The sequence below is a fragment of the Corylus avellana genome, chromosome 3 (genome assembly GCF_965113065.1).
Source record: "Corylus avellana chromosome 3, dhCorAvel1.hap1.2, whole genome shotgun sequence".
NCBI classification, from domain to species: domain Eukaryota; kingdom Viridiplantae; phylum Streptophyta; class Magnoliopsida; order Fagales; family Betulaceae; genus Corylus; species Corylus avellana.
In genome coordinates this window covers 24,534,197-24,555,212 of record NC_142492.1, presented here as the reverse complement: position 1 = coordinate 24,555,212, position 21,016 = coordinate 24,534,197, and the positions used below count along the sequence as shown (strand labels likewise).

The following is a 21,016-nucleotide window of genomic DNA, read 5'->3' as shown; positions in this document are numbered from 1 at the left end:
CACGCATGAAATTTACCCTTTATTAATAAGACTAATAAATTTAGCATTAATAAATAAAATTTTCCGTACCTGTGGGCCTAAGAGAAATTTTATTTTCAATGTTAAATTTACTATCTTATTCTAATTAACTCATAAAAATAAAAACGTCCATGTGGGGATTGGCAAATTAAATTTATGAATTAATTACAACACGATGTTAATTTTCTTTATGAAGTTCATATATATAATCTTGATGCAATTATTATTATAAAATCGGGATGCTGTGGCTCTCCCAAAAATTATTATGACAATTACGACTTCATTAACATCGAATTTATTTAAATTAACCAATGCTAATTTAATAGTAAATTTCAACCTACCTGTGGGCAAAGGTTACATCACGCATGAAATTTACTCTTTAATAGGACTAATAAATTTAACATTTAATAAATAAATTTCTCCGTACCTGTGGGCCTAAGAGAATTTTTTTTTTTTTTTTTTTAAGTTAAATTTATTATCTTATTCTAATTAAATCATAAAAATAATAACGTCCCTGTGGGGATTAGTAATTAAATTTATAAATTAATTACAACAGGATGTTAATTTTCCTTATGAAGTTCACATATATGATCTTGATGCAATTATCATTATAAAATCGGGATGCTGTGGCTCTCCCAAAATAATTATGATAATCACTACTTCATTAACATCCAATAACTGTATAGATGCCACAAATAAAGTTCCCAAGAATAAAAGACAAAACCATCATGTTAGTAGGTAAACAGTATTTTTTCAAAGTACAACCGGATAGTGTCCCAGATAAGTGAGGGGGCGCACAACGGCACACTTAAGTCCCAAGACTTACCTTGCCAGAGCTTTTCGATTGCAATTTTGGATAGTACCATAAACATTCACCAACACATGAGGCTTAGTTAATTATTCTCAAGTCTAAGCATCAAACAATTTATATTTAAACAAATAAAAGAATAAATATATCCTTAAGTTCATGCATTAAAGAAACAATATATAATTTAATACTGAACAATTTAAATCATAAGATGAATAAAGATGTAACATAAAAGCATAATAATTTGAATAGCCTAATGGTCTTGAAGTGACCTTAGGCCCTTTATACCTTAAGAAACCAAGTTCTAAACCCACATGAGCCCTTTTTTTTTTTTTTTTTTTTTAATCCGGATGGGCCACTTTAAATGGATTGGGCTTTTGGGTCAGCCCACTTAATGACCCAAGACACTGACCTGGTTCCTATATGGGTTTGAAAACCCTACTCGAAAACCTTAAGTCCCAACCCAGAAAAATCCCAAACCCTAGCCATCACCCCTTTCTTCTTCTTCCTCATGCCCCGCCGCCGCCGCCTTCCTCATGTGCCGGCCATCAAGGGCTGACGCTCAAACGGCCAAACGACCACTGTTAACTGCAAGGGGGGGGGGGGGGGGGCTGCTCACTTTATGCGGCCAAAGCCGCTGCAGGTGGAGGGAAGACTGGCACTTCAGGTGGCCAACGCCGCTGCCAGGTGGGGAAAAACCGGTGCACAACCGGTGGCCAAAACTCAAAGCCACCCACGAAGTTCCGTCCCCCATATACCAGGTGGTTCGATATCTCTAATGGTGGTTTGAGGCAAAAGGGAGCAAGTCCTCATCATACAGTATACCCAAAAATAAAGACCAAAACCAACGATTCCAAAGGTTCTCAAAAGTGGGTCATAGAAGTGGATTCTCTAGTCTAAGCAAGTCTGATGGATCAGCACAACAGCCCTTGGGTTAGACATGGTGTCCATGAGTTTCAGTTTGTTTCTTTTACTCATGGCCGTGGGTTTAGCTTGTTTGAACAATATAGAAACAAGAAATAAAAATATATATATCAAAACGCCGTGGGTTTCATGCTTTATGTTGGTCACCATATTTTGTTTCAATAATCAAGTAAACAAAATAAATATTATTGAAACAAAAAATAAAATTTTACAGCAGGCATATCAAATATATAGACTGAGCAAATATAGTCTAGAGAAGGCTCTGATACCAAATGTAAGAAATTGAATATATATTTAAATGCTAATTGACAATAAAATTAGCAGCGGAATAAATAATTATATAAATACCTCTAATCATGCTTTGCTCAAGCCAATTGAAAAACAGCTTCACAGAAAGAAATCTGGAAAACAAAAAATATTAAGAGGTTCTTCTGACCTATGCCTACCAGTGAGTGCCAATTGATGGAATACACAGGTCTTATTTATAGGTAGGTTAGGGGACCTTCAATTAGAGCTGTTACCTTAATTATTCATCCCATCAAGGAACAAAAATCAAATCAATACAGCTAATTGATTCCACAAAATAAAATCTTTAATGAAATCAAATACTTGTTCCACAAGAATTAAATCAGTGATTTAATTCAGAATATTTGATTGAAATCAAATACTTGTTCCACAAGAATTAAATCAGTAATTTAATTCAGAATATTTGATTTACACAATAAGCTTTAATTGGAATAAATTATTGAACACTGTAATTTTATAATTACAATAATATATGTGACATAAAGGGACATACTTCAAATGAAATTTCTTACAACATTTACTTTAATGACTTTTAGGGTCTGTTTGGGATTGCGATTTCAATAAGTACGATTTTAAAAATTACATTTTTGAAATCACTACTTTATTAAATCGCAAAAGTGTTTGGTAAGATATGTTAAAAAATCATTTTCTATTAAATATTTATTATGAGGAATCGTAATTTTGTTTTAAATTCGCTCTTTTTCAAATAAGCACCTATTGTCTGCTTATCGAAATCCCAAATTTTATTCCTATTTTAAATTAAATACCTTTTAAATCGCAATGCCAAACGACTTACATTTTGTTATATCTTTTAAAAACGTAGATTATTCTTTGCGAAATTACAATCTCAAACGCTCCTTTAATTGGAGACAATCGAAATCTAAGTAAAGAAACTAAACCCTTTAATTCAAGGATAATTAGGTTCCCTTCAAATTTCTTCCAAATTTAAAATTCGCTTATTATTAAATCTTTGTCAAGCTTGGAATAGTGTTTGCAGTGTAACGTATTCAATACGCAAGAGCCACGTACAAGGTTGGGGACGAGTGTCCCCTAAAGAATTTTAACAAATTTTCAAAAACATTAATTTTACTATTTTCTCTCATATTTCACATTTTGTTCCCTTCAAGTTACTTTTTCACCCCTCGAAAAGCAAGGTTGAAGTCTATTAAGCGGAGACCCACGTACAAGGCCTCCGAAGAATTTTTAGAAATCCTTCCAAAAACATTATTAATTTCACTTTTTGTTTTCCAAATTACTTTTTTACCCCTCAACTGACAATTTAAAGTCTACTCTTAAATAAAATTATTTCTTAATTTATGATCAACTTGTTTTTTCCACTGCACGAAGAAGTGAAAATATTAAAAAGTTATATATATATATATATATATATATATATATATAAAAGAGCAACTTGGGTTGCTCACCATTTTTAACCTTTTTGTTCGGTTGTAATTTCTCCTCTCCCATGTTGAATAGAAAAACAATGATTTAATAGCAATCTAAGTATAAAATCTTACATTTTTATTATTTTAATTCAAATTAAAAATAAATTAGTGTAAAAGTTTTGATTACATGCCGGAGTTTTTTCATATATATATATATATATATATGAAAAAATCCCAAACAAAGTTGCTCATTTAAATTAATTATTTGTGAATATATCTTATTTTTGTTACATATTTTAATTGTATAAAATAGATAATTCCGTTAGTTATACTATTTAATTAAGAAGCAATTTTGTTTAAGAGTAAACTTTAACTTGTCAGTTGAGGGGTAAAAAAGTAATCTGGAAAACAAAAAGTGAAATTAATAGTGTTTTTGAAGGATCTCTAAAAATTCTTGGGAGGCCTTGTACGTGGGTCTCCGCTTAATAGACTTCAACTTTGCTTTTCGAGGGGTGAAAAAGTAACTTGGATATTCATTTTTGCCTATATTCTATTATTCCGTCTTTTTTTTTTTTTTTTTTTTTTTTTTTTTAACACTAATGATTTCCAGAACATCTTGGACAAGCCCAATTAATTTATTTCCTATCAGGTTCTCACATAGGTTATATTTGTAATTTTGATGTCGCTTTTTTTTTCCTCTTGCATGTTCAATTCCCTCTCCATATATACATTTTCAACTTTTTATTTTATTTTATTTTTATCTAATAAGTTTTCAACTTACTTGGCCTTCGCAGGCTATGCTGGTTAATTACATTGCTTTTACAATATTGCAACATCCTTTTCCATGAATCACAGATATGAGATATATATAAGTTAATATAAATACTTTTAACGGGAGGCTTAGCACTAGAGGCTCGTATATTACTATGAATTTTCTATTTTGAACAGCTTGGTGTTTCATAAATTTTATGTATTTTATGTGATTATAGTGTTACGTACGTACGTACCTAAAGTGGTATGAGAAACTAATAAGCATGATAATTCAGTAGATTTTTTAAAGAATTTATGAGTAATTAAAGGTGCTCACAACTCTTATAAATACAGTTCAAAAATTTTCTTGACCAATTTTAATTCTTTTGTTTCATGTTAATGCGATATTTAAAGAACAAAATACAACAAAAATGAGAGTCACAAGAAAATAAACTTTAACGTACTAACATTAAGAAATATGTTCCTATCGAACCCAATCAAAGGAAATAATCAAGGGTGCATTTGGAGGGCATTTTGTACCGGAGACTAGTTTCTCAACTTCTCCTCTCCTTGGATCTTAATGGAAATACATATTAAATCAGATAAACATGTGGCATTCCATTAATCTGACAAGTGATTATTTTAAATGAAATTGACATTTAATTGACAGTTGTTTAGTTTAAATTAAATTCTATTAAAAGAGGCTAATATCATGACATGTAGCATTCCATTAATCTGACAAGTGATTATTTTAAATGAATCTGTGGGTTTAAGTTTGTAAATCAAAACACACCTAACACCTTTTCACATCGCTTCTAACTTGACACGTGTCATTACATTTAATTGACAGTTGTTTAGTTTAAATTAAACTCTGCCAGGAGAGGTTAAATAACACCAAGCTTCAACACAACATCAAACCGTAATTTAAAAATTCCTATTTTCTCTGTTAAAATAATTGATATCATACTTTATTTTATTATAATTCTTACATTTTATATTTAATTGTGAAATAATATTTAATTAGTAATCTTGAACTTAAAAAGATATCTAATACAAGTAATTGTCTTTTTTTTTTTTGTAAGAAATGATAGAATTGTAAATATCAAAAAACGTGGGAATAAATGCAAAAGACTAGTGGGCCCACATATTTGAGGTTTGACGATTAAGCTAGAGGAAGAAATTATGCAGAAAAGCCACAAAGGAAAGAAAATTGGTGCATTCAACATGGGACCCACCACTTGAGAGTGGTACGTCATTAAAAGAAAAGAATAATGCTAGGCTTATTTTTTTACACAATTTTTTTAATATTTTTATGGCTTTTAAAGCTACCATAAAATATGAAATGATATTTATTGGATTCTGATTTAATAATAATTTTAAAACCACTTGTAAGTAAAAAAATTATGTAAAAAAATAAGAGTAAGTGTACCATTTCTCAACAAGAATAATAAGAGAATAAGTTGGACAACAAGGGTCATATCACTCTAAAAATTCTTTTTATGTCACTTCAAAATTAATATGCCTTTTAAAATGCTAAACAAAGCACGTGTCTTCCCAAATAGTAACGAAGAAAGAAGTGGAAAATAATTATGAGTGAACAAAAGATGGGATGTCTCATGTCTGCAACCATTAAACAAGCAAGGTGCATTTCTGAATCTCTGATGTTATTGAAAATTTGCCATATAAGTAATTCAGAAGATAAGAACAAAAAGATAGCCTATAGAAACTAATTGTTACGTGACTAGAAGTTGGTAGAAGTAATGTAGACTTTAGTACTTGTTATTTCCTTTGTATAATATGTTAGTACTTATTATTTCATTGGAATTTGAGAGTAATAGTTTTGGGTAAAGTTCACTTTACCCCTCAACCTACTACCCCAATAACAATTTACCCTCAAACTATCAATTGCGATAATTTACCCAGTAAACTACCAAAACAATGACAATGTACTCCCTAATGCCAGCAAAGTGACAAAATTACCCCTATAAAATTTTGAAAATTACATAGGTTAGAGGATATTTCTTCCATACCAGTTTGGAAGAAATTTATGTCCTTTTTGTTTTTATTTTAGTAAGGGTAATTCGTCATTTTGTTAAAAGTGGGGGTACATTATCATTGTTTTGGTAGTTTTTGGGGGTAAATTGTCACAATTGATAATTTGTGAGATAAATTGTTATTAGGGTGGTAGTTTGAGGGGGTAAAGTGGACTTTACTCAAAATTATTACTCTCAAATTACAATGAAATAATAAGTACTAACATATTATACAAAGGAAATAACAAGTGCTAAAGTCTACATTACTTCTACCAACTTCTAGCCACGTAACAATTAGCTTTTTATAGGCTAACTTTTTGTTCTTATCTTCTTAATTACTTATATGGCAATTTTTCAATAACATCAGAGATTCAGAAATGTGCCTTGCTTGTTTAGTGGTTCCAGACATGAGACATTCCATCTTTTGTTCACTCATAATTATTTCCCACTTCTTTCACTTCTTTCACTTCTTTTCCCTACATTTAAGGATCCCTAGCTGGGAAGACACGTGCTTTGTTTAGCATTTTGATTAACATCAAAAGATATGACAAAAGAAAATTCAATCCAAAATTTCTTGACATAACCATTTTAACACAAATCACATTTTCCTAAGAATTAATATGGCATTTCATTAAGTTTTAGACCATCTAATCTATTCTGCAAATTCTACTCATAAACTATTGGGAAAGTCGCAAATCTATCATGGGAAGCATGAACAAAAAACTGGGGGCAATTGGCATAGTACACCATGCATGGTAGTGCCAATAGTCGTTTGTGATCAAACCCAAATCCTTGAACCCAAATGGCCTAAAAATTTCAATTTCTGATCAAACCCAGTAACCAAAAAGATAAAGATTTTTGGAACATTTTGAACTTCATTCATCATCAACAAAGTAATCTAGAACCAAAACCCTAGCAGAGCTTAAGGAAGTGCCGCATAGCTGAGGGGGAGGAGTTTCTCCCCCTCCCCCCCTCTTCTCTTTCTCCCTCTCTTTCCTTGATTCCCCCCTCCCTTCCCCATTTTCTTTCTCCCCCTCTCTTCCCAGATCTGTGTTTCTTTTCTTTTTTATGTTTGTTTTTGGATTTCGCTTTCTTTTCCCTGCTGTTGTTCTTTGTTTGCTTGTTTATTTTTTCTTGCTAGGTGTTTGTTTGGGCACACCGCCAATCTCCTCCGCGCCAACTTTGCCGTCTACCGTCTTCTGCTAGGTCTTTTAACATGTCCCCACCGCGATGTGCTTCCAATGCCACCTACGCATTGGTTTCCGGCAAGCACGCAATCGGTTTTCTTTCGGCTACTGTCATCCGCCTAGTGTACTCCTATTTTTAAATTTTTAGTTGTATTGCTTTGATTTTCCCTGTATTTTTCTTGTTTTTCTTGCTACTTGTAATAAGGCCATGTCCTCTCTCTTGATCTACTCGCTTGTTATTTTGGTCCAAACCCCTGGGGTTGTGGATGTGAACGATATCCTGACCTTCGGGTTTAGGAGGATGTGTGTCGGCATGGGATCCTTTTGATCTCAGGGTCGAGGAATAAGAGCTACCTATGCATTAGTTTGTGTCTACCTAGCGCAGATCTGTTATTTCAACTGAAGATTAGTTATAGGTTAGCGGATGTTTGGCGTCTTTGATGTGTAATCTTTTAATTACGACTTTGATATTTTAGCTTCGGCTAAGATCTTTCAGAACGTTATGTTTTGTGATTGTAAGAGTTTTAATGCTCTTGATTCCTCTATTAATGAGATAAGAATGATTTTTCTTCCAAAAAAAAAAAAAAAGAATAAAGATTTTCTTTCCCTTATTCCCTTCCATTTCCTTTTATTTTCCCCCAACAAAACAAACCTCAAAAACCACAAGACTTTAAAATTAGGCCAAAAATTCAAAATTCTCATCAACTCCATAAAAAACGTTGCGAGTTGTACTGATGTGACGCATAACGAATTCTGTCAAATTTTTTAATGATAGTATCCTCTTTGTTTTGTTTTTTGTTTTTTTTTTTCTTACCTCCATCAGTGTTTTGTCACTTTTAAATATCATGAAGCTATTTGTCGCATCTCCATACCACAAAGACAAAAAATGCATTTCCCCTAATTTGTTTGTTACTTTCCTTAAATAACGATACTGAATTAAAGATCAGAATCCCTTCAAATTTCTTCAAAATTTAAGATTCTCTTATTATATTAAATCCTAAACATGTTTTACACCTAACAATTTACAACGTGCCAAGTGTCATACAAAATAAATGCTAAAATTATTGAAAATTTATTTTCTCTTTCTAGTTCATTGAGGCATTAAAGTTTCATATTTCATTAACTTTAGCATTTATTTTATGTGACAACGAGCAAGTTATTGATTGTTAGATGTAAAGCATAACTAAGATTTAATAATAATTAAGAAAATCTCAAATTTGAAAGAAATTTGACCAGATCCTAATTATCCCTGAATTAAAAGGATTTAGTTTCTTTACTTAGATTTCGTTTCCAATTAAATGTTCAATTTTTATACGGCTGTTAAGAAATTTCATATGGACCAGAATGGAGCACGTACGTGTTCATAAATTTATGTAACAAAATTCTTTTCAAATATAAATAGAAAATAAATCTCAGAGAATTTAATATTTCCAGAGATATTCTTTATATGATATGATTAGGATCCTTTTGGTTTTTTTTTTTTTTTTTGAAATAGATCCTTTTTTTTTTTTTTTTGCAAATGATTCGTAGATTCTCATTTATACAGAAAAACAAGACTAGAGACTAATCTCTGTCATTACAATGTCACAAATGCACTCTGGGATGGACATCATCCAAGTTTTATCTATAACATTGTGGGAGGCTGCTTAAGCTAAACCATGTGCCGCTTTATTTCTTTCCCGACAAACATGGCCAACGATCTAGGTTTGGGTGTATTGGAGAGTAGTTCGCACATCAGCAATGAGTTGACCCCATCTACAATCCAATTTGTCGTTGTTCTGCAGTGCCGAGATCACCACCTGAGCATCTCCTTCCAAGATAACGTTCTTGAAATCCAGTTCTTTGCACAACATCGCTCCTTGAAGCATGGCCAGAATTTCTGCAGATGTTGGGTCCAAGAAACCCAATTTTGTAATGCTTCGAGCTGCTCTTAACAATTCCATCGTGATCTCGTATAACGACACCGAGTCCCATTCTGCCATTTTTGCCATCTATTGTCGCATCACAGTTTGCTTTGACATAACCCACCGGCGGTTTTTCCCATTTCATTATTAGATCTTGGCCAAGCGAAACTTCTCTAACATCTCCAGCAGCTGCGTGTTTGAATTCCTGTAACGAGCGAGAAGCACAATTTGCAATTTCAGTAGGGTGTGTAAATAACCCTTCATGAACCCATTTATTCCGCCTAAACCATATGTTCCTAGCAATCAGCGCAAATTTTTCTAAACAGTCCTCCACCTTTTGCTCCAGGAAGTATTCAGCCAGTTCACAGAATCCCCCTTCCACATTGCTTCTCTTTTGGAAAATGCGATCACTGACACCCCATACGTCTTGTGTTGAACTGCAGCTCCATAGTATATGGATTGTGGACTCCACTTCTAGATTACAGATAGGGCACCAAGGATCATTTGAAATCTTTCTCCTACACAGATTTTCCTTTGTGGGCAAAATATTTTGGCATGCTCTCCACAAAAAATTCGTCACAGCATTTGGGAGAGATAATTTCCAAATTCCTTCCCAAATTTCGCTATTAGCTACTCTTTTGGAAATTTCGGCTTTGTCTCGTGATTCCATCTCTTTCGCCAAGTGGTAAGCACTACGAACTGTAAAAGTTCCTTGTGGGGATCCCCTCCAAATCTTAGTGTCCGGCTGATTAGTTGTACTAATGGGGACTGATTTGATTGCCTGAATTTCCTCTGTGGTAAATAATTTCTCCAGCAGTGAATGGTTCCACCACAAGGTATCTTGGTCAATAAGATCTCTTACCACCGCATTATCCGCCAAAATTCTTGGAGGAGATTGCACACTATAAGTAGACGGGAGAGGAATCCACTTAGATCCCCAAATGGTGGCCTTTTCGCCATTTCCTATTCTCCAAATTAGTCCCTCCGAAACCAATCCTCTAGCTTTGGAAATACTTCACCAAGCGTAGGATGGTTTATTTCCCAGTTGAGCCTCAAAAATTGTACAATGAGGAAAGTATTTTGCCTTCATAATCCTTGAAATGAGGCTATCTTCCATTTTCCACAACCTCCATACCTGTTTGGCAAGGAGAGCGATATTGAAACAATGGAGGTCTCTGAAACCCATACCGCCCTTACCCTTCGGTAAACCCATCCAACTCCAACTCATCCATGGTATTCCGGAATCCTTTGCATGATGGCCCCACCAAAATTTAAGCATTAGGGAGTTAATCTCTATGCAAAGTGCTTTTGGAAGAAGGAAAACTCCCATACTATAAGTCAGAATTGCCTGGATGACAGCCTTTTGATTTCTTAGGATGATCTTTTGGTAGAGTTATTAAAATTCTGACCTTTTTTTGAAAATTAAATGATTTAAGATTATGTTTAACTCATATGGAATCAAATGAAATACAATCACTAAAGAAAAATATTAATTAAGAATCTTCTAAATTCATTCACTATAATATAACATATAGCTCGGCATGGAAAAAATCACTAGAGATCTAGTTATAATTTTCAGTAATTTTTTCACCGTAGTCAGGCCAAACCTTTTATTCTATATATATTTCTTGCCATATTTGCAATATTATTCTCATAGTACATTCCATATATGGAATGAAGTCAAAAGTGTGGACACGCGTTCATTGCCAAATTCTTTTGGCTCAAGCCAACCCCCTCCACCAACCCCCCCACTGTCAACGTACGTGTCCCCTACCCATTCCCCCACTACTGTCAATAAAGATGGTTGCGAATATTTCCTTTAATCATAAAGGCTCTCATCAGCAATACTAGAAATCTCCTTCATTACTACACTTACCAGAATATATATCTGGTGCCACAGAAAGATCAGAGGAAGAAAACAAATAGGAGAATATGTTTGGAATTTGCTTACCGGCCACGAGGGTTTGCCACATGGGGGAATGGGTAGGGGACACGTATGTTGACAGTAGTGGGGGGAATTGGCTTGAGCCAGGAGAATTGGGGTTATATACAAGTGCATCCTCGATATTACCTTGGTGAAGCTTTTACTTCTATTTCTGTTTATGATGTAGAACAATTTGGTGTTAATCTTACCATTGCTCAGGTCATTAATGCGTCCATGGCCATCTCCAATCCTCCAACTTTTGTTAATGTTAACAATAATTAATTAATTATGGAACCAATTTGTATTTGTTTATCTTTGGTAGGATAAATCAACTGAAAATTGGTGGTTGAAACTTGCTGAATACTCATTGGGATATTGGCCAAAGGAGATATTCACTCATTTAGCTACCAAAGTATCCTCTATTCGATACGGCGGAGCAACTTTTTCTCCACACCCAATATACCTAATCTGGTACCAATGGAGAATGGTTTTCTTCCTATTGGCTTCGCCCCGTTGAAAGCAGGTCTTTATGTACATGTTCAAATAATGAAAGCTATAACCTATTGGTTGACATTGATTCCGAAATGATTCCTAGTTTTCATGAGATTGGTGCACAATGTTATAATTTTGTTCGGAGTAATGTTGGGTATCATCTTTTTATCTTCCTAAAATTCTCCTAAACCTGATGTAGTTTTTGAAATTACCATTAGATTTTAGATGAATCATACTTGAATTTTAATTCAATGGTAATTTTGAAAGCCACATCAATTGTATGAAGATAAAAATATGATACATAACATTACTCTTTTGTTTGTATCAACCATTATGAAATTATTACCATATTAATTTTGATGGATCCATTTCTATGAAATGCATAAACTTTAAAAAGAATTTTAATTTTTTTTTGTGATATTTTTACAATTTAATGCAGCGGCCCAAAATTAAAAAGTAGATGTCATAGCAAAGAAAAGAGACGGTCTTTCCAAGGGACAAACCTTTCGTAAAGTCTAAAGTACCCATAAAAATTGCTAAACCTTTAGACTACATTGATCAATGGTTAGATGAGGAAGGTTATGGATGTCGTTGTGAAGAAAGTAATGGGTTATGTTTCAAAGGTGCGGTGGCTGATTTATCTAGGCATTACGGTTAATCAAAATGTCAATACTCAAAAGTATCCACATTCTCTTAGATGGGGTTATTGATAGGGATATGTATGGCATTATAGAAGAAGTGAGGGATAATTAGGAACATTAAGGTAATTTGATGGTCATAAAGTGGGGAGGATTTTGAAAATAAGCTTACTATCATAACATGTACAATATGAGAGATGGAACCACTTCCAAAATAAGCTTTCAATGGTGGTCGGGGGTGGACCACCCCATAATATATGAGTATGAGTAGTTTGACTTTTTATTAAACTTGATTAATTGGTTGAGTGAATAGAGTAGGGTGGACAAAGTCAAATCCCAAAAACATGTCCAATTCATCAAATTACTTAGAGCACGAATATGAATAATTAACAAAAGAAACCATTTCAAGAAAATACTTAATAAAACCCTCACCAATGCCAAAAAGCAACCAATTAATCATCCAGTTAAATATAAATTTAAAAGAAGAATACATGTCTATAACTTCATCTTAGTTATTATTGAACCACCCATCCTACATTTACGAGATTAAATTGATCATGTCCTTAGCATGCATGATCCTCCAGGACCTCCAAAGCTGAAGGATTTCCCCATATTAACAATATCACTGACATCTACCAAGCCATAACATTGTCCACCAATGTCATGAAAATTACGAATCATTTCGGAATTAATGTCAATGAATTGGTTATCCGCTTTCATCATTTGAACACATACAAAAAGACCTGCTTTGCCGAGGGCAAAGTCAACAGGAAGAAAACCGTTCCCCATTGGTACCGGAGTACGTATATTGGGTGGAGAAAAAGTTACTCCGCCATATCGAATAGAGGATGCTCCGGTAGCTAAATGAGTGAATATCTCCTTTGGCCAGTATCCCAATGAGTCATTACCAACTTTCAACCACCAATTTCCAGTTGATTTATCCTGCCAAAGATAAACAAATATAAATAGGTTCCATAATTAATTAATTAATTAATTGTTGTTAACATTAACAAAAGTAGGAGGATCGGAGATGGCCATGGATGCATTAATTACCTGAGCAATGGTAAGATTAACAACGAATTGTTGTCCATCATAAACAGAAATTTCAGTCAAAGCTTCACCGGGAAAATATTGGCGATGCACTTGTATATAACCTGGACATCGTGCATTGTAACAGCCATGTTTATACCCATCTACCTGCAATATTAATTCATATATATCATGTTCTAATGGGTTCAATTAAAAGTATCTTTCATAAGAGACAAAGGGATTACTTGGATGGACAAGAAATTATTAATCTATTCGATCTTTACCGTCCAAAATGTCGTAAGATGCGTGTCATTGTCAAAATACGTTCCAGGATGCACCTATATTACAAATAACATCACACATACGCTATAATATATACGGTGGAAAGGAGAAAGAAATATATATATATATATATATATATATATATATATATATATATATATATATATATATATATATATCTGTGTGTGTGTGTGTGTGTGTGATTGATGACTTACTGCCCATCCAGCTTCAATGGTGTTTGGTCCATTCTGAACCCAAATTTGAGCTTTACTGTATTGGCCGCTTACTTTCACTTGTGGATTATTAACCACGATTAATGCCCTTGCTCCATGGTAAGTCGCAGCGTCCGTTGTGTTAACACTTGCAGACTAACTCAAATAATAATAGAAAAATGATAAGTAATTGCATAATAATAAAAATCTTATTATTATTATTATTATTATTATTATCAATTAATGTATCTTCCCTTGGCGAAAACAATTTCGGTAGTTGTAAATTACTCTTTCATTGAATAAAAACATAGTTCTAATTAATCATTACTTAAATCATCTTCTTCTCGCTTGGAAGTTGGAAGATTGTTAAACATGCATGGTTTTTCTGGTTTCAAAAAACTCAAGAATGCCACGTAAAAACTTACATATTCGCCGGGAATATTACTTGCATATGTGTGAAAGCTTCCACCTTGAGATTCTGAGAAAGAGTTCTTGAAATCATGAGTTTGGCCCTCATGAACTCTAGTTCTTTGTATTGGTACCATTCCTGGTGGGCAACCCATATCCACAAATTGGCTTTTTGAGAAAACTTCATTTGTCTTGCTTCTTGTTGAGAAACTTGGGTTCATCTAAATTAACAATTTAGGATATTAATTAATATATTATGATCAATTTTCTGGAGGCCGTATCGAGATGAAAAAGAATGTTGAAAGAATAAGATTAATATATTTGCAATTAATTACCTGAATTTTGTGATTCTTAAGCAAAGGATGATCAAAAGCAGGCTGCTTATAGATATCCACACAATCGAACCCACCAACATCACGTGGCTGCACATGAAAACAGCAAATAAAAGAGATCTAATATATAACAGTATCCTCATGAAATATCAATCATACTGGAACGTCATAAAAGTTAAACATTCTATGTTATATAGTACTATTGCATTGGAATAATGAATAAACTTAAGAAATATTTGTATTCTAAGAACTCTAATTGGACAAACTAAAGATAAATTCTAACATAAACTTGTATTCTGGAATTGAACTTTTGCTATCTCTTTTCTAAATTTTCTCGATTGTTTTTGTCATTTGAGCAAAAGGATATTGACATGCATGTACATGTTTTTCATAAATATTTTGAGTACCTGAATTGCGTTGACTGATTGGTCATCCAACATGCTTCTTCCTGCATCAACTCCATAGAAGCTAACAATTACACCAAGAATTACTAACATAAACAAAGTCATAGTACTTGTTAAGCCAATTCTCTCTCAGATAATATCAAAAGTTGTACGAGGTATATATATATATATATATAGAGAGAGAGAGAGAGAGAGAGAGAGAGAATATATAATAGGTTTGGCCTGACCACGGTGAAAAAATTACTGAAAATTATAACTAGATCTCAATATATTAATGTTTTCCATGCCGAGCTATATGTTATATTTTAGTGAATGAATTTATCACTTTACCATATTTAGAAGATTCTTAATATTTTTCTTTATTGATCGTATTTCATTTGATTCCATATGATCTAGTTAACATAATCTTAAATTTGAAAATAATTTTGTTACATAAATTTATGAACACGCCCCGACAATAGATTGTCTCCATTCCGGTCCATATGAAATTTCTTAACAAACGTTTTAAAATCGAACATTTACCATAATGACTTTTATGGTCCGTTTGGGATTGCGATTTCAATAAGTACGATTTTAAAAATTACGTTTTTGAAATCACTACTTTTTAAAATCGCAAAGGCGTTTGGTAAGACATATTAAAAAATTATTTTCTATTAAATATTTATTATGAGGAATCGTAATTTTGTTTTAAATTCGCTCTTTTTCAAATAAGCACCTATTGTCTGCTTATAAAAATCGCAAATTTTATTCATATTTTAAATTAAATGTTTTTTAAATCACAATGCCAAACGACTTACGTTTTGTAATATCTTTTTAAAACGTAAATTATTCTTTGCGAAATTACAATCACAAACACTCCTTTAATTGGAAACAATCGAAATCTAAGTAAATAAACTAAACCCTTTAATTCAAGGATAATTAGGATCCCTTCAAATTTCTTCCAAATTGAAAATTCGCTTATTATTAAATCTTTGTCAAGCTTGGAATAGTGTTTGCAGTGTAACGTATTCAATACGCGAGAGCCACGTACAAGGTTGGGGACGAGTGTCCCCTAAAGAATTTTAACAAATTTTCAAAAACATTAATTTTACTATTTTCTCTCATATTTCACATTTTGTTCCCTTCAAGTTACTTTTTCACCCCTCGAAAAGCAAGGTTGAAGTCTATTAAGCAGAGACCCACGTACAAGGCCTCCGAAGAATTTTTAGAAATCCTTCCAAAAACACTATTAATTTCACCTTTTGTTTTCCAAATTACTTTTTTACCCCTCAACTGACAATTTAAAGTCTACTCTTAAATAAAATTATTTCTTAATTTATGATCAACTTGTTTTTTCCACTGCACGAAGAAGTGAAAATATTAAAAAGTTATATATATATATATATATATATATATATATAAAAGAGCAACTTGGGTTGCTCACCATTTTTAACCTTTTTGTTCGGTTGTAATTTCTCCTCTCCCATGTTGAATAGAAAAACAATGATTTAATAGCAATCTAAGTATAAAATCTTACATTTTTATTATTTTAATTCAAATTAAAAATAAATTAGTGTAAAAGTTTTGATTACATGCCAGAGTTTTTTCATATATATATATATATATGAAAAAATCCCAAACAAAGTTGCTCATTTAAATTAATTATTTGTGAATATATCTTATTTTTGTTACATATTTTAATTGTATAAAATAGATAATTCCGTTAGTTATACTATTTAATTAAGGAGCGATTTTATTTAAGAGTAGACTTTAACTTGTCAGTTGAGGGGTAAAGAAGTAATCTGGAAAACAAAAAGTGAAATTAATAGTGTTTTTGAAGGATCTCTAAAAATTCTTGGGAGGCCTTGTACGTGGGTCTCCGCTTAATAGACTTCAACTTTGCTTTTCGAGGGGTGAAAAAGTAACTTGGATATTCATTTTTGCCTATATTCTATTATTCCGTCTTTTTTTTTTTTTTTTTTTTTTTTTTTTTTTTTTTTTAACACTAATGATTTCCAGAACATCTTGGACAAGCCCAATTAATTTATTTCCTATCAGGTTCTCATATAGGTTATATTTGTAATTTTGATGTCGCTTTTTTTTTCCTCTTGCATGTTCAATTCCCTCTCCATATATAAATTTTCAACTTTTTATTTTATTTTATTTTATTTTTATCTAATAAGTTTGCAACTTACTTGGCCTTTGCAGGCTATGCTGGTTAATTACATTGCTTTTACAATATTGCAACATCCTTTTCCATGAATCACAGATATGAGATATATATAAGTTAATATAAATACTTTTAATGTGAGGCTTAGCACTAGAGGCTTGTATATTACTATGAATTTTCTATTTTGAACAGCTTGGTGTTTCATAAATTTTATATATTTTATGTGATTATAGTGTTACGTACGTACGTACCTAAAGTGGTATGAGAAACTAATAAGAATGATAATTCAGTAGATTTTTTAAAGAATTTATGAGTAATTAAAGGTGCTCACAACTCTTATAAATACAGTTCGAAAATTTTCTTGACCAATTTTAATTCTTTTGTTTCATGATAATGCGATATTTAAAGAACGAAATACAACTAAAATGAGAGTCACAAGAAAATAAACTTTAACGTACTAACATTAAGAAATATGTTCCTATCGAACCCAATCAAGGGTGCATTTGGAGGGCATTTTGTACTGGAGACTAGTTTCTCAACTTCTCCTCTCCTTGGATCTTAATGGAAATACATATTAAATCAGATAAACATGCGGCATTCCATTAATCTGACAAGTGATTATTTTAAATGAAATTGACATTTAATTGACAGTTGTTTGGTTTAAATTAAATTCTATGAAAAGAGGCTAATATCATGACATGTGGCATTCCATTAATCTGACAAGTGATTATTTTAAATGAAACTGTGCGTTTAAGTTTGTAAATCAAAACACACGTACCACCTTTTTCACATCGCTTCTAACTTGACACGTGACATTACATTTAATTGACAGTTGTTTAGTTTAAATTAAACTCTGCCAAGAGAGGTTAAATAACACCAAGCTTCAACACAACATCAAACCGTAATTTAAAGATGCCTATTTTCTCTGTTAAAATAATTGCTATCATACTTTATTTTATTATAATTCTTACATTTTATATTTAATTGTGAAATAATATTTAATTAGTAATCTTGAACTTAAAAAGATATCTAATACAAGTAATTGTCTTTTCTTTTTTTTTTTTGGTAAGAAATGATAGAATTGTAAACATCAAAAGACGTAGGAGTAAATGAAAAGACAAGTGGGCCCACATATTTGAGGTTTGACGATTAAGCTAGAGGAAGAAATTATGAAGAAAAGCCACAAAGGAAAGAAAATTGGTGCATTCAACATGGGACCCACCACTTAAGAGTGGTATTTCATTTAAACCACTCATTTTCGAAGCCTAGACCCGCTGCTAATTTTGCTAGATGATGAGCTGCGAAATTGGCATTTCGGCCTACATGCTTAACCTCCCAGCTGCTAAAACCGTTGAGCAAAGATTTAGCATCCGCCGCAAGGTGTCCAAATCTGCTCCAGTTTTCTTCTCGTGTGTTCATCGCGTCCACTACGTTTTTGGCATCACCTTCTAGGCTGATAATATTCACACCAATTGCTCGACAAAAACGCAGTGCATGGATAGCTGCTAAAGCTTCCGCAGCTGATGGATTAAAAGCCCCTTGACTGGTACTACATCTGGCAGCAATGACTCTGCCTTCATGATCTCTGATGATCACGCCCATTCCTATTCTTCCGTATTTTACATCCAACACAGCGTCCCAGTTAGCCTGCAGTCTGCCCTGTGGAGGTGCTTGCCATGTTGCATCTTCTTTGCTTCCCTAGACTTCTTGCACTGGAGGCTCACTACTGTTGGCCTGACCAAACTCGGAGATTGCGTTTTTCACCTTCTGGATCAGCAAATTTGGATGGCTAAAAGCTCCCCCGTGAATAACTTCATTCCTCCTAAGCCACAATTGCCGAGATAGTCCAATAAAAAATTTAACTTCTTCCTCGTTAGCAGTTTTCAACACCTCCTCCAGCACCTTAATAAAAGATAACCCCTTAATAGAACTCTTATGAAATTTTTTGCAGCTTGACCCCCACGCATCCATGGCAGAGGAACATTCCCATAACACATGGGTGGATGTCTCAACGTCTCTCTCACAAATCGGGCACCGCGGATCCTGCACTATTTTCCTTCTCAAAAGATTATCCCTAGTAGGTAGAATATTATGGCAAGCTCTCCATAAATTTTTTTTTTTTTTTCACACTAGGGATATGTAATTTCCAAATCCGCTGCCACACTTCACTCTTGTGCATACCCATAGAACAGCCAGCCTTGTATCTATCCTCCACTTCTTTAGCCAAATGATAGGCGCTCTTAACTGAAAAGAGCCCGTTTACCGTACCGCTCCAAATCAGCAAATCCGCTTGATTAGTACAGTTAAGCGGAATTGATTTTATGGCTTCCACTTCATCCTCTCTAAAAAGATTTACCAAAAGATTACAATCCCACCAGCCCTTTCCTTATCAATAAGCTCACATACCTTGGCATTTTCATACCCTTGTCGTGTAGGAGATTGGATAAAGAGGTTGTGCCGAGTGGGAACCCAACGATCTCCCCAAATGCGGACCATCTCCCGATTTCCGATCCTCCAACACAATCCTTCTTTCAATAATGCCTGCGAACTCCAAATACTCCTCCATGCGTACGAAGGTTTTGAACCAATATTCGCATCCAAAACCTCTTTATTGGGAAAATATTTCGCCTTAATTATTTTTGCAACCAAGCTGTCCGGTGTTTTCCAGAGACGCCAATATTGCTTAGCCAAAAAAGCCTTGTTAAAACAAGAGAACTCTCTAAAACCCATTCCTCCCTTCTCTTTATTGTCTCCTAATCGTTCCCAACTCATCCAGTGAATGCGGGACTCATTGCTTTTATGCCCCCACCAAAATTTCTGCATCATTGAATTTATATTGGAACATAATGCTTTCGGAAGCAAGATGACACTCATGCTATATATCGGTATAGCTAGCACCACTGTCTTCAAAAAAATTTCCTTCCCCGCTTGCGATAAAAATCTTAGCTTCCAATCTTTCAGTCGTTTTTCAATCTGGTCAATAATGGTCTTGAACTCATTGAATTGATGATTTTAAAGTCACTTGTAAGTAAAAAAATTGTGTAAAAAAAAAAGATTAAGTGTACTATTTCTCAACAAGAATAATAAGAGAATAAGTTGGACAACAAGGGTCATATGACTCATATCACTCTAAAAATTCCTCATATGTCACTCCAAAAATAATATGCCTTTTAAAATGCTAAACAAAGCACGTGTCTTCCCAAATAGTAATGAAGAAAGAAGTGGAAAATAATTATGAGTGAACAAAAGATGGGATGTCTCATGTCTGCAACCATTAAACAAGCAAGGTGCATTTCTGAATCTCTGATGTTATTGAAAAATTGCCATATAAGTAATTAAGAAGATAAGAACAAAAAGATAGCCTATAAGAAACTAATTGTTACGTGACTAGAAGTTGGTAGAAAAGTTGGTAGAAGTAATGTAGACTCTAGTGCTTGTTATTTCCTTCGTATAATATGTTAGTACATATTATTTCATTGGAATTTGAGAGTAATAGTTTTGGGTAAAGTCCACTTTACCCCTCAACCTACCACCCCAATGATAATTTACCCTCAAACTATCAATTGCGATAATTTACCCCGTAAACTATCAAAACAATGACAATGTACCCCCCAATGCTAGCAAAGTGACAAAATTACCCCTATAAAATTTTGAAAATTACATAGGTTAGAGGATATTTTCTCCATACCAGTTTGGAAGAAATTTATGTCATTTTTGTTTTTATTTTACTAAGGGTAATTCGTCATTTTGTTAAAAGTTGGGGTACATTATTATTGTTTTGGTAGTTTGAGGGATAAATTGTCACAATTGATAATTTGATAAGTAAATTAT

The 21,016-nt window shown here is 33.2% G+C and overlaps 1 protein-coding gene across 1 annotated transcript; it reads right to left on the bottom strand.

The window, feature by feature from the left end:
- Nucleotides 1–12,924: 12,924 nt before the first annotated feature.
- On the bottom strand, nt 12,925–18,787 carry LOC148586985 (protein neprosin-like). Its single transcript, XM_088514439.1, has 8 exons — nt 18,435–18,787; nt 15,040–15,100; nt 14,636–14,722; nt 14,318–14,521; nt 13,896–14,048; nt 13,683–13,736; nt 13,423–13,566; nt 12,925–13,311 (listed from the first exon to the last, which is right to left on the bottom strand). Exons 1-8 carry the CDS (start codon nt 18,785–18,787, stop codon nt 12,925–12,927), a joined length of 1,443 nt encoding a protein of 480 aa, XP_088370565.1.
- Between the last annotated feature and the right edge of the window lie 2,229 nt (nt 18,788–21,016).